The sequence below is a fragment of the Nesoenas mayeri genome, assembly GCF_963082525.1.
Source record: "Nesoenas mayeri genome assembly, chromosome: Z".
In the NCBI taxonomy this organism is placed as follows: Eukaryota; Metazoa; Chordata; class Aves; order Columbiformes; family Columbidae; genus Nesoenas; species Nesoenas mayeri.
The window spans coordinates 49,330,890-49,345,260 of record NC_137542.1 but is presented as its reverse complement, the minus strand read 5'-3'; the positions used below and the strand labels follow the sequence as shown (position 1 = coordinate 49,345,260).

At 41.8% G+C, this 14,371-nt stretch overlaps 1 protein-coding gene across 3 annotated transcripts in view; it reads left to right on the top strand.

Moving 5' to 3' along the window:
- KIF2A (kinesin family member 2A) overlaps positions 1 to 14,371 on the top strand; it is a gene marked incomplete at its 3' end in the record, with an annotated part of 55,313 nt that overhangs the window by 13,215 nt on the left and 27,727 nt on the right. For all 3 annotated transcript variants that reach the window (XM_080362109.1, XM_080362108.1, XM_080362107.1), the window contains exons 2-4: positions 11,101 to 11,195; positions 12,498 to 12,617; positions 13,060 to 13,114. In XM_080362109.1, coding sequence (XP_080218235.1) covers positions 11,101 to 11,195; positions 12,498 to 12,617; positions 13,060 to 13,114 — 270 coding nt within the window. The remainder of the gene's footprint in view (positions 1 to 11,100; positions 11,196 to 12,497; positions 12,618 to 13,059; positions 13,115 to 14,371) is intronic.

Here is a 14,371-nt window from a genome sequence, read left to right as displayed (position 1 = left end):
ATCCTGCTTGATTTCTCACTAAAATGAGCGGAAAAATTATGCATGTAATTGAGTCATTCTAGAAGCATACAGTGCCTCGAATAAAAGTAGTAGCAAACGGTGGAGGACGGATGCTAAAGTGCTTCTAGTCAATATGTCCCAAACTCGTGTCCTAGAGGTGAAGCGGGTAAACACTGTGCTGAATCATGGAGCTTGATGGGGGGTGACCTGACCCCATCTTGGTCCCGCTGGGACCTCAGCATGGGAGAGGCTTTGTGCAGCGTTACCGATATCAACCCATTAGGAAGGTCAGTTGTAAGTTTCTCTGAATGTCAGGAAAATGTTTTGTAGAGTATGAAGAATGATTCATATGAAGTTTTAATACACTAATGTATTTAAGACAGGTAATGATAGCATACCTAGTAATTTCTATCTAAAAGTGTGCCTTCTGGGGTCAGTTTTGGGACTAGCTCCCTGTTTTTTCCCATCCATTAGTTACTCATTCCTGGTCGGTAACACAGAAAAGTAACATTGTTCTTGGGAAACTTCATTATTATGGTAGAGTGAGAGTATAATCTCTGGAGATCTGTATCATGCAGCAAGATTAGGAAGTATCATAGAGTCACAGAATAGTTTGGGTTGGAAGGGGCTTTCAAAGGTCATCTAGTCCAATCCACCTGCAATGAGCAGGCACATCTTCTACTAGATCAGGCTGTTCAAAGCCCTGTCCAACCTGGCCTCGAATGTCTCCAGGGATGGGGCATCTACTACCTGTCTAGGCAACCTGTGCCAGGATCTCCCCACCCGCGTTGTAAAAATGTCTTCCTCATGTCTAGCTTGAGTCTCTCCTTTTTTAGTTTAAAACCATTACCCCTTGTCCTGTCGTAACGGGCCCTGCTACAAGGTCTGTTCCCATCTTTCTTATAGGCCCCTTTTAAGTACTGAAAGGTCGCAATAAGGTGTCCCTGGACCCTTCTCTTCTCCAGGCTGAACAGCCCCAACTCTCTCAGCCTGTCCTCACAGCAGAGCTGTTCCAGCCCTCTGATCATTTTTGTGGCCTCCTCTGGGCCCTCTCCAACAGGTCCGTGTCTTTCCTGTACTGAGGGCTTCAGAGCTGGATGCAGAACTCCAGGTGGGGTCCATGAAATGAAACAACTGGGATAAAACATGTCACCAAGTCATTGTGCTTTTTCTGTAGACTGGGAGATCATAAACCATGAATGACAGACAAAAAGCCTTGATACTCTAGTTAACCAAAAAATAAGTGTGGACTACCAGGATGAAGTGACAAGGGGGAAAGTGAATGCAATGTCAAAATTACTGTTATTTGGCAGTGAGTGCTCCTGTGGAAAGCAGTCTGGAGTTTCGGTGGGCTATTGCACCTTGGCCTGGTTGGCAGTGTTGGAAAATTAGATACTCATATGAGGCCTAAGCTGGTAGAGGTGGCTCGCTGTTCTTTTACAGGTGTATTTGTACAAGCCATGAAAAAAGCAGACAGTACTAGATGGCTGTGAACACTTGGAATCTGTAAAAAAGTTTGTATATGTTGGCAGCAAGGTACTAGTGCAGCTCTCTGGGGTGAACAGCAGAGGCAGACTACTTAATAACATAAAGGTACAATGTGCTCACTACTATGCGTTACATACAATTGGATGGGCACTTCCTTACAAATATCTTTTTCTGTGGCTTAGTTATTTGTGGAGAACTCATCCTCTTAAAAATGATAGGATGACTGGAACCATAGAGCAAAGATATAACTTCATGATAAATACCTAAATATCAGTGCATCTGTTAGCCGTTGTGATGTGGTACTTTATGAATTGAGCTGCTTGAAAAACAAGTGTCTCTCTGACACTGATACCTACAAAGGCAATATGTAGCTATAGCTTCTAAATGCCACAGTGGTGAGATACTCTCGACAACCTTGTGTGAAGCTTCTGAAAGAGAATAAAGGGAATACGTTTTAAAAGGAGCTCACTGATGTGAATCAATGCCCTCTGAAATGTGCTTGAAAGTGTATTAGCTCCCGACCCCAAAAAGAAACTGGAGCTACCTTGGAGGGAAATAAAAAACAGAGGTGTTCCTCTAAGTGGGGAAGCAACAGGAAATTTGTTTTGAATGTAAAGGGGAATTTTAGAGATTGGCTTGGAAAATGAAAAGTCAGCAGAAAACCCCACTGAATCACAATGTGAAAGGATTGGAGATTTGATGAATAATAGAGAAACAAAAACTGTGACAGCAGCACTGGGATGCAGCTCTAGGGAACTGCTTGAGAGAAGGTGCATCAGTGTGGACAGGAAACAAGTTCAGGTAGGCTGACCACAGTGAATTACAATTTAGTGGTTCGGAATGGGGGTGCTTATTGCTGTTGGATGCAAGGGAAACCAAAAAGTCGCCGACGTCCTGCTTGCTGCATGAGGGACATTAAATGTGCTGCTTGTATTTTGAAGCTTAATATTGTATACAGTTCAGTGACATGTCTATGTGTTGGATTTTTTTTCCCCTCCTCATTTGTTAGTGGACTGTCAGTAAGATGTGTGAACTTCATTTTTCTAAAGTACGACATTTGATTCTTTTTGCACAGAAATAAGATACCTACATGTAGGAGCGAGATAAGGACTCAGCAAAACAAGTCGATTCAATGTGAATCATGCTAAGCCATTTATTACAGAAACAAGTCTCCTTATATATGTAACTATATTCTAATCACGCATCCACGCTCCAAGCATGGATTCGTTAAATGAGTATCGTGGGCTGTCCGTGTGCTGGAGTCTCACTGATGATATGTCCCATGATTCACGCCACGCCAGGACCCCGGTGATTGTGGAACGCCCCTCTTTCTCACAGCAGACTCTGCTCTCAGCTCCCCGAAGCGGCCTTGAGATTCCTTTGAGCCTGACGAATTCATCAACAAAGTCTTTATTTACCAAAAACCCCTCCACACATACATCTTAGATGGGGATTTTTCTGAGTTTGGTAGCTTTCTAGATGGGGGCAAGAGTAGATTAAGTTGGATTTTAATTCAAAGCTGAAATATACATGCAGATATGGGAAGCTCGTTTTGGGTAATGTTAGTTTCTGTTTTGAAAATCCCTGTGTATTATGTCCCAGAGCTTTACAGAGATCATAAAATGTTGTAACATGCTTGCCATTTGAAGAGCTTGAGTATCAATGTGATAATATAGAGAATAAAACAAAATGAGTTGGTAGTGAGGGATCATTCACAAACACAAGTATGAAAATATATCTTTGATTAAAATTACATGGCTTTCGTTTGATATTTAAGAACTTGCTTTAGAAATCTGGCAGTACCGTGTCTGTTTAGTGACCTAACTGATGGTGTGGTAACACCATAAGGTAACAGACAAGACAGTAAGGAAGCCTGGCAAAACCAAAAGAAATCTGTATGATTAAGTAAAACAAAACTAAAGCATAACTGTGGTAGATACAAAGAAAATAAAAGGCTACTTGTTTGTGGATAAATGAACATTTGAAACAAAATTAAATCAAACGTGTTTAGTGTTGTGGAGAAAGAAACATCTGTCGCTAGTAACTGCCAGCTTTTCCTTGGGGGATTAGCAGCAGGACTGCCTGTGCAGCACAGGGCGGACCAGGACAAGCCCTGATAGCCTGAATAGCAATGTCGCCACAGTTGACGTTGCTGGAGACACCGAGCCTGGAATTCTCTTTTTCTTTTAGATTTTTTCCTTGAATTTGGTATAGCTGTTGTTTGATGACTAGAGGGTTATTTTTCACTTCCCTGAGCTCTGAGAGAGTAGGAAAGCCTTTTCACCAGTCACCTGGATTGGAGCCTGTAGCATGGGAGAGTTTTCTGGACCATGGTAATTCTGGTAAATGCTGCTTCTGGATTTGCAGCTTCATGTTTTTCTTAAACATGTTTTTTTGGTTGTTGTTGTACTTGTAACTTGGCATTTTTATTATATTTAAAAGACAGTGAAGAAAAGTCTTCTTTTCACAATTTTAATTTTTGAATATCAAGTGGCAGCGGGTGAAGGTCAATCCTGTCCAGGTGTCGCTAGATGAGATAGCATTCATGTTAGACCCTCATGGAAAATCCTGGCTATTTCTCAAATGTCTATTACAGTACTGTAAGGGGTGGGTAGTTTTTGTGGCAGTGGTCATCCTCAGCAAGACTCTGTAGCAGATGTTAAGTTGTAGTACGTTTTTGCATTCATCTACGAAACATCTACTGTTGATGCACTTAGACAAGCTCAGTGCTCGGGTGACAGACTGCTGGCTGAGCTGATATAACACATCTGTGCTCCTAAACAAGTGGCAAGTTCAGAGGATGTAACATAAGCTGTGAGTTTTGTTTACTGAACGTTGGGTCCATTATCATTGCCATAGTCTGGTTCTGCTAAAAATAATTGCCTGGGTTTGAGCTGACGAGGCTTAAGCAACTGTATGATGTTTGTAGTGTAACGTTGCCAGGCGGGGTCCTGCGCCTGGTTTTGGGAGAGGAAGGAGTGTCATACCAGAAATTATGAACCTTTCTTTTCCATAGCCTGATCTGGAGCCTGTGTGTAAATTTTTAATTATTATGGCTCAAAAATATTTCTAAGACTTCAAAACTTTGGTGTGCCATGTGTGAATATGGTGTCTTTTGGGGTGGGGGCACTTTAATTATGTGGAAGGGTGGGGAAGGCTATGGTCTTTTTCGAGCCTTATTTCTTGAGTCACTTGGGAGAGTGCAAAGGGGTTTAAGTCACATGTCAGCCAGCGTTGTAGCCCAGACTGTAATTTAGAAAACACCAACCTATATTTAACACTGAAACTGGCATTTCTGAAAAGTATTAGGAAGATGAAAAGGCCATGGTTTTTGTACTGTAACTGATCACTGCTTCAAAATTGTGGTGGTTTGGAGAAGTTTTGGAGGTAGAAAATGTTCATTTTGCTTGGAGGTAGGCTCTAAGTACAGCTTGGTATTTGCCATCAGTTGGCTCTGCTACCTAGATTGCAGGTTAGGTAAAATGTTTGATTTAGCCCTGGTTATTTGCTTTTGCTGCTGCTTCCTGAGCCTTTTCCTACACCAGTTGCCCCCTAATTGCTGTGGGGCTTTATCTGATGTTTCTGCAGATGTTTATGCTTGCTTTCTTCTGTTTGTGGAATATCCATCAGATAACTAGGAAAAGAGGGAACGGAGAGTTTGTTCTTCACGTCTATTGATTAGGGTGATAAGATTGTAACGTATATGTATTTAAGGTAATTGAAAAGTGTCAGCTTCACATATATTTGTATTCTGTTGCTGTATTCGCAGCAGTATCTTCTGCATGCTCTAGTCAGTAGGAGATAAGCCAGATGCCACACACTGTATGACAGAATGTACACAAATAATAGTCTTTTCAAATAACTTCTTGAGTTTTGAGCTCTATAGCAATGGAACAACTTCCAAGGAAAAGCTTTGCTTGTGATGTGAAATCTAATCATGTGAGGAGAGGCACTAGAAATAAAAGAAACGCGGAGTGAAGAATCAGTGTATCAGCACTATGGCTCTACTTTCATCTTTTATTTTTGAGATGTGTGTGAAATTAGTCTTTCTTGGATCACTTTTCCTTTCTCAGTTTGTCATAATGCATGCTCATGTCTACATGGACATGTTTACATTTCAGAGGTTGATACCAACTCTAGGAAATGCACCAGAAATCAGGGATGTTGCCTTCAACCACTCTTTGCAGATTGATTTGGCTTGTAACATTTGCAGCTTGGTCTTGCTTTATATGCTAGACGAGGTTTATGCCAGACTAATTGGTTGCTGGCATTCCTGAATTTCACAGCTGCTGTATTCAGCTGTGTACTAGAAAAATATAATGGAATACTGTTTGCGGAGTGCAAGAGGCAATTGTAAAGATGTAAATGTGTTTTCTGGCACTTCAATGACATGTAAACTTTTAGTAACAAAGAATTTTTAGGAAAAAATTGTAAGGGTACATTGCCAGTTCAAACATTATAGTATACATTTTGTATTTAAGCTGAGAATATTTGAAAGATAGACATAACTTTAATTTTCATTAGTGATTTTTTTATTCAGTCCTGACTTTCTTGGCCAGGCAATGGATGAAATCTGGCACAGAGATGGAAGATTTATTGTGATTCTTGTGTCCAGCATGCTGGCTTACTGTACTTGTGAGAGTGTTCAGTATTTTCTTTTTGTTCATCAGCCTGCTTTGATCTCCTTTCACTTGTTATGGCAAAGATTAAACCTTTTTTAAATTGCTATTTGTTCTCTGTCAAAAGTTGCGGAGCACAGGGGCAGGTAATAGGACTTAGATGATGGCTCTGTGACTACTATAGTATCACAGGTTTCAGCTGCGAGTACTGTTTTTCTTGAAAATTTATAAAACTTGGTAACATACTAAAGATTATTTTAATCACAGAATGGTTGGAATTGGAAGGGACCTCTAGTCTAACCCACCTGCTAAAGCAGGTTCACCCAGAGCAGATCGCACAGGAATGTGTCCAGGCAGGTTTTGAATGTCTCCAGAGAAGGAGACTCCACAACCTCTCTGGGCAGCGTGTTCTAGTGCTTTGGCACACTCAAAATGAAGATGTTTCTCCTTATATTCACATGGAACCTCTTGTATTTCGGTCTGTGCCTGTTGCTCCTCATCCTGTCATTTGGGCACCACTGAAAAGGGTCTGATCCCATCGTCTTGGCATCCACTCTTGCAATATTTATAGTCATTGATAAGATCCCCTCTCAGCCTTCTCTTCTCCAGGCTGAACAGGCCCAGCTCGCTCAGTCTTTCATCATCCGAAAGATGCTCCAGACCCCTCATCATCTTCGCAGCTCTCTGCTGGACTCTCTCCAGTAATTCGTTGTCATTCTTAAACTGGGGAGCCCAGAACTGGACACAGAACTCCAGATGCAGCCTCACCCGGGCAAAGTAGAGGGGGAGGATTCACCTCCCTCGACCTACTGGTCACGCTCTTCTTAATGCACCCTAGCATACTGTTGGCCTTCTTGGCCACAAGGGCACATTGCTGGCTTATGGGTAACTTGTTGTCCACCAGGACTCCCAGGTTCTTCTCCACAGAGCTGCTTTTCAGCAGATCGACCCCCAACCTGAACTGGTGCCTGGGGTTATTCCTCTTCAGGTGCAGGACCCTACACTTGCCTGTGTTGAATATCATTAGATTCCTCTCTGCCCAACTCTCCAGCCTGTCCAGGTCTCACTGAATGGCAGCACAGCCTTCTGGTTTATCATCCCATCCTCTCAGCTTGGCATCATCAGCAAACCTGCTGAGGGTGCACTCAGTCTCTTCATCCAGGTCATTAATGAACAGGTTGAACACAACTGGACCCAGTACTGACCCCTAGGGAACAACACTAGCTAGAGCCCTCCAAACAGACTCTGCACTACTGATCACAACCCTCTGAGCTCTGCCATTCCGCCAGTTCTCAGTCGATCTCACCATGCATTCATCCAGCCTGCACTTCCTGAGCTTGCCTATGAGGAGGTTGTGAGAGACTGTCAAAAGCCTTCCTGAAGTCAAGGTAGACAACATCCACTGCTCTCCTCTCGTCTACCCAGCCAGTCATATGACCATAGAAGGCTATCAGATCAGTCAAGTATGATCTCACCTTGGTAAATCCATGCTGACTATTCCTTATAACCTTTTTTTCTCCACGTGCTTGGAGATGACATCCCTAATGAGCTGTTCCATTGCTTTTCCAGGGATGGAGGTGAGGCTGCCTGGCTTGTAGTTTCCGGGATTGTCCTTCTTGCTCTTTTAGAAGACTGGAGTGATGTTGGCTTTTTACCAGTCCTCAGGCATCTCTCCTGTTCTCCAAGACCTTTCAAAGATGATGGAGAGTAGCTTGGCATAACATTTGCCAGCTCTCTCAGCACTTGTGGGTGCATCCCATTGGGAACCATGGATTTCGGGATGTCCAGCTTATCTAAACGATCTCTAATGTGACGCTTCTCAGCCAAGGGAAATTCCTTTCTCCAGACTTTCTGTCCTACCTCCAGGGTCTGGGATTCTCAAGGGCCGATCTTAGCAGTAAAGACAGAAATGAAGAAGGCATTCAGTAACTCCACCTTCTCTGTATCATCCATCACTAGGGAACCCACCTCATTCAGCAGCAGGCTAACATTTTCCCTAATCTTCCTTTTGCTGCTGATGTACTCAAAGAAGCCCTTCTTCTTGTCCTGGATGTCCCTTGCCAGATTTAATTCCAAGTGAACCTCAGCCTTTTTCACCGCATTCCTGCACACTCTAATAGTGTTCCTATATTCCTCCCAAGTGGTCTGTCCTTTTTTCCACATTCTGTAGCCCTTCTTCTTCCATTTGAGTTTTGTCAGAAGCTCCTTACTCATTCATGATGAGACAGGCTCCTTTTGCTTGATTCCTTGCTCAAAGCGATGCACTGATCTTGAGCTTGGAGGAAGTGATACTTGAATATAAACCAGCTCTCTTGGACCCCCCAAACTTCTAGAGCCCTAACCCGTGGGATTCCTCAAAGTAGGACCTTGAAGAGGCCAAAGTTAATTCTCTTGAAGTTGAGGGCTGCAATCCTACTTACTGTCTTACTTCTCCCACACAGGATCCTGAACTCCACTATCTCATGGTCACTGCAGCCAAGGGTGACCACCAACCTTTGTATCTCCAGCCAGTCCTTCTTTGCTAGGACAAGGTCCAGCAGCACACCTCTCCTTGTTGGCTTGTCCATCACCTGTGTCGAAAAGTTATCATCAGTGCTCTGCAGGAACCTCCTGGACTGCGTGTGCCTAGCTATGTTGTCTATTTATATATAATATTTCTATAATATTGTATAATATATTGTATAGAAGTTGTTGGCTAAAATTACATTTTTCATATACTGTGTTTCTCTTGATTCTGGATTGACAGCTGGGCCTGATTTTAAAACAATAACAGAAGATTATACCAATCAAAGCTTGAGGAGTCTTCCAGTTCCCACAGTTTTTGTGTCCTTGCAGTCCCAGTGTGCTCCCTGTAGAAGCGGCAGGACTGACACTGCTACAGGAAGACAGTTGCTTCTGTTGCTACTTTGCTGATGAACCAGGTAGCTTATTGAAAACATTCTACAACAGGGTCTTCTTGCACAAAATTAAGTCCCTGGAGGTCATTAAATGCAGAAACATTGATGACGCTACACAAAGAAAACTCACATAAAAAAGGTCGTCCAAGGAAATAAAGTGTGACAGCATCATGCTCAGTGTGTCTGCTTCATCTCTGCCATCAGAATTTAGGTAGGGTCCCGAGGGCAGGATGTGTTGCCGCACAGTGTGGTCTGTGCAAGGGGCAAAGGGGAAGGCCAGTGCGGGGAGAGGAGAGCAGGTGGTCCCTGCCCGTCACCTCCTGCAGCGCCGCTCAGGCTGTCCCTGCAGAGCGTGCGGCGGGGGCACTCGTGAGGATGGTGCTCAGGAAGCACCAGTAGAAGGGTTTGTTTGGGCAAAACACAGATCAGGGGAATGGAAACTAACAAATGCTAGGGGAGAGAAACCAAGTGAAGCAAAGGGGGAGGCTCTTTTTTTTTTTTAAGTTAAAAAGAACTACTCAAACTTCTTTAGTGGTGGAGTGAAACTTACGCTTTGGGCAAGAACAGGCACAGAGGTTGTAAACGCGTATGTAATGCGGGTGAGCCGAGCATGGCAGATGTGGAGACAGCGGTGCCCGGAGGTGCTGGCTGCTCTGCCCATGCCCCGGGTGCTACGCTTGGCTGGAGCATCAGCTGAGCTCTTCCTCCACGTGGTACCTTGAAGTACACAGGTGTGCTGTTACCTGCCATGGTGCTTCCATGTAGTCTCTCTTCTTGCTTAATTTTAGCTAGGTGTGAATGTTTAGGCAGCCTCTGCAATCAAAGAAATATTAACAGGGTACATTTTTTGCTTGCTCTGTTAGGTGAGATAATGTGGCTTATCAGTCAAGGTTTTTTTCAGACTGTATAAAAACATTGACTTCGGAAAATCATCAAATTATGACTGAAATTGCTAAAATAGAACTTCAAAAATGTCAACAAAGGAGAAAACTGAAGTGGATAGGGGGGTGGGAGCTTTAGGTAAGGAGAGGGTGGAAGGTGAACCTGGACCAGAGCAGATGTGTCAGGACTGCGCTGTGTTTGGCCCTCGAGTGGGTCCCGGGGGGCAGCAGCAGCGTGTGTGGGCTGCTCCGGGACGGTCGCTCATGCACCAAGAGCTGGATGTGGCCCTTGGGCACCTGGGGCTGGCTTGGGCCGGGTGGCCTGAGGGATTGCTTGTTCCTGCCATGGCTCATTAGAGGAGGGTGATGGAGGAGCCGTTGAGTTGGACTCGTGTTCCTCAGAAACCCCAATTCTTGTTACTCTCAGGGCAAAGTGCAGATGTGAAATCAATGTGACACCTGGGTCTTGATCGTTTTGTGTCAGCGCATGGCTGCTCTGCTCTTCTAGTTGTTCCTCACTACTATGTGTAGGAAATAGGACATAAGAAAATTGTGGTACGCTACATATTTAAGAAGAAAAATCCTTATTCCTGCTAAAAGTTTACTGGGTTTATTGTACTTCATGGGGGCTTGCTGGTTTTGGGTTTTTCATGGGAGAAGTCAGAGCAATGGCACTTCAGCTCAGCAATCTGTGTAAGCAGCTGTTTTAAAATGATGATTTTGTTGCAAGCAGTTTAATTACCGACTGATTGGATGCCCATAAGAAATGGATATCAGAATACAGTTTCAGAGGGCTTCACTCCTGTGTTGGGACATGTGATATTGTATTAATGTCATCCTAGAAGGGGGGCAAACAAGACTTTGTGGAGCGCAGCTTGGGAGACTTCAGTGCTCATGAGAGTCTCATGGTATTCAAATTTTGTTCTCTCAAGAAAAGAGTCTAACTGGTGTGGCTTTCACGTGGCGTGTTGTTTACTTACCCCCCAGTTTTCTGTTCATTGAGCTTTTTACTTGTATGCTTGACTGTCCCATTAGAGCCTCCGCTGTCTGAGACACTTCACAGTCTGTGGCCAGGGATCATCTTCTGTTTATTGCCTCATTTTTATTAACCCTCTTCTTCCTGCCTCTCTCTGCATGTCTCAGTGCAGGGATGAAAATAACTTCTGGAAAATTTTTTCACCAATTGATGAATGATCATTTGTGTTTGCTTTCTAGGCCGAATTCACCAAGCTATGGTAACATCCCTGAATGAAGATAATGAAAGTGTAACTGTTGAATGGATTGAAAATGGAGATACTAAAGGCAAAGAGGTAAAAAATTATTTCAGAACTTTAATCTTTTGAAGATGTGTAATCTAGATGAATATTACTTTTTAATTTGCACTAGAGAGAAAAGAAGATATAAATCTTAGTTTACTTGATGATTCTTTGGTTACAGACTGTTCTGGCTGGGAGCTGTTGGGCAAATGTTGGTTTCCGTTTTATTAAGTTTGACTTCCCGAGATCTCTGTTGTAGCTTTTAAATAGTTATTTTCATTTGTTGATTTTGAACCAGATTACAAGGGCTGACCTTGTTAACCTCTTTTTACAAGTATAAAAGTCAAATTTTTGAGATGGAGGATGACTTGAAGTTCAGACAGGAAACTAGTAGGAGAGCTAGATTAGAAATCTTCTTGTGATTCTATTATTGAGGAATTAAACTGCTAATTTGTTTGCTTATTTGTTTAGTTTTGGCAATAATTTTCCATCCTTCCTTCCCTTGAGAAACTGTGTATTTCTGTGTAACGCTTTGCCATCCCATCTTCCTTTAAATTTTGGGCCATGTTACCCAGTTTCAGCTGAGATTTGCAGAAGCATCTCAGAAATAATTACACTTACCACTCTTGTGAAAACACAGGAAACAGAAAAAACGTTGTTGAGAAAGTCCTAGTGATGTAATCAGCTGAGCTCATCCCTCTGGATACACAGGATCTATACAGTGGTGAGGTCTTTGAAAGGTCCAGCCAGGGGAAATGGCAATCCACAGGGACTAAAGCTATTTAAGATTTTTAGGAAACCAAGTTTCAATAGATCTGAAGCCAGCTATTTTTGAGATCCTGGCTCTCCCTCCTTACATTTTACAGGATTTTGAATGAGAAACACTTAAAAGAAAAAGAAAATAGCATGATAAATTTGCCATGGTTTCAACTATGCTTTTTATTTTGGGGTGGTTGTAATTCATCTGTTTCTTTTGCACTGTCCGGGAAATTTCAAATAATTGAGATGTCTTTCTTTTTATATTACAGAATGTCTTTCATATTCTGCGGTAATTTTCAAATTAACACAGTAATACTAGCTACTTGGGTTTTAATGTAATCTCTTTAGGAAATTATTAAGATCTATTGGTCATTTTAAATTAATCCCTTTTCTGAAAGGTGTGTTTTCAATTTATACGAAGACTGAAGATTAAGCTGTTTTTCTTTGACATAAAAGATAATTCACATTTTAGAATTAACAAATTGTGGCGTAAAAACTTTAAATATATTTGCTGTTTATTCTCAAATATCACAGGAGAAATGGAGGGGGTGAGTACCATTTTAAGACTCACAAATGTGTTTTGTATTCTCTACACAGATTGACTTGGAGAGCATATTTTCACTTAACCCAGATCTGGCACCTGATGAAGATATAGAGCCTAGTCCAGAGACACCACCACCACCTGCTTCATCAGCCAAAGTAAACAAAATTGTGAAGGTTGGTAATATTAATGTAGCACGTTCATGTTAAACTTACAATACTTCTATACATGTTGCTGGGCTTGAGTTTTTAACTTCGACTTTTGTGTCTGTGGAGCTATCTGATAATTGTTTTCCTTTCTTTTTCCTGTGGTGAGTAGCAGTTTCTAACATTTTTTTAAGAACAGTTTGAACAGAGAGGGAGTTGGGAACCAATACTTCTATAACTAAATATATCTCAAGGAAAAGTACCAAAAAGGTTTTGGAGGTTGTTTCAAAACAGTATGTGTAGTTCAAGCAGCTTTCACCGTGGGATTTTAAGGGAGGGATCTGGAAACAATCACCTATTTATATTACTGATGCGGTGTTGTTTCCATTCACCAGAAAGAAACAGAGATGGGGCTGCAGTTTACATTTTCAGTGATATGGTGACTGAATAACACAGATTTATTTCTTTACAGACTCGACGGACTGTGGCATCTGCGAAGAATGACATCCCTGCCAGAGATAACAGAGGTAAATGTTATCTCTTTCCATTTCAGGGAAGTAAAAAATATGGGAACATTTTAGCCTCTTCCTCATCTAACATTCCTTAATAGCTCTGCACTTCTTTTTCAGTATGTATGCATGTGAAATGTAAAAGACATAGTAGCTCATTCCTAGAATTATTCCAATGTATATTTAGGAATTCATACTGTACGAATAATGTTTATATGCAAATTTAAGCAATATAGCATTAGGAAAGTTAAGCTGAATGAACTGAAGGTGCAAAAATTTGAAGTTAATTATGGTACATTAAGTCATGTGTGGACTTCTTCAAGTTAAACCATCCTCAGTTACCTTTCTGCTTAATTAAGTGTTTCAATATAAACTAAATAGTGCACTTAAAATTCTTACGCTTTCAATTTTTTAGCTTAGTTTTGTAACGGTCTGTGTATAAGCATTCATTCAAAGAGTACTTAAGCCGTATGGGTTATTTCTCTGAAGTTAATAGTGAAAAATCTACCAAAAAAATGCTGAAATACCACAGGAGGATAGGTGAAAAGTGTACGTTGGGTTAATTTGCATGTAATGCATCTATAACATCAGAAGGAATAGTTACTTCTTATTGTTTTCATTTTCTCTCCTGCAACTAACTTATGCTGATGATTCTTCTTCTAAACATTAATCTGGTGTCATTAATATGGACTAGATTCAAGTCCATCTGTTTAACTTGAAAAACAAGTGGGCTTGTGTATCTTTGTAAGTGTTCAGACTCTTCTGGTGGATGACTGGGACCACTTTCACCTTTCTGCCATTTGCCTTTGGGGGTATTAAACTGAAAATCTCATGAGGAGGAGATAATCTTTTTTGAACTAATATGGTTTAAATTTGAGACATCTTATTGATGGCTCTCCTCATATCCATAACATGTTGTTGTTTGTAGTACATAGTCTGTTTGGTCTGGAATAACCTTGTCACTTGTATTTTAATAGGTCCTGTGCATCTTACTATTCACAGTCGGCTTAAGTACTTGTTCTTTGTTGGCCTTGTAGTTAAGCTTCTCTCAGCAGGCTGTCTTATTTTGTGTAGTTGATTTGTGCTATCAGCTAGATCTCCTATCATATGTGGAATGATCTGGGCATTTGTCTCATCTGTCCCACTCGATACCTGTTTCCATGGTTGTCTCTGTGTTGCACGGTGAGCTGTCATCTCTGGCTGCTACTCAAAGCTGGTACCTTAACTGTCGTACTCCTCTGGCAGGCTCTGTTAGGAGTGTGTGCAGGAAACGGG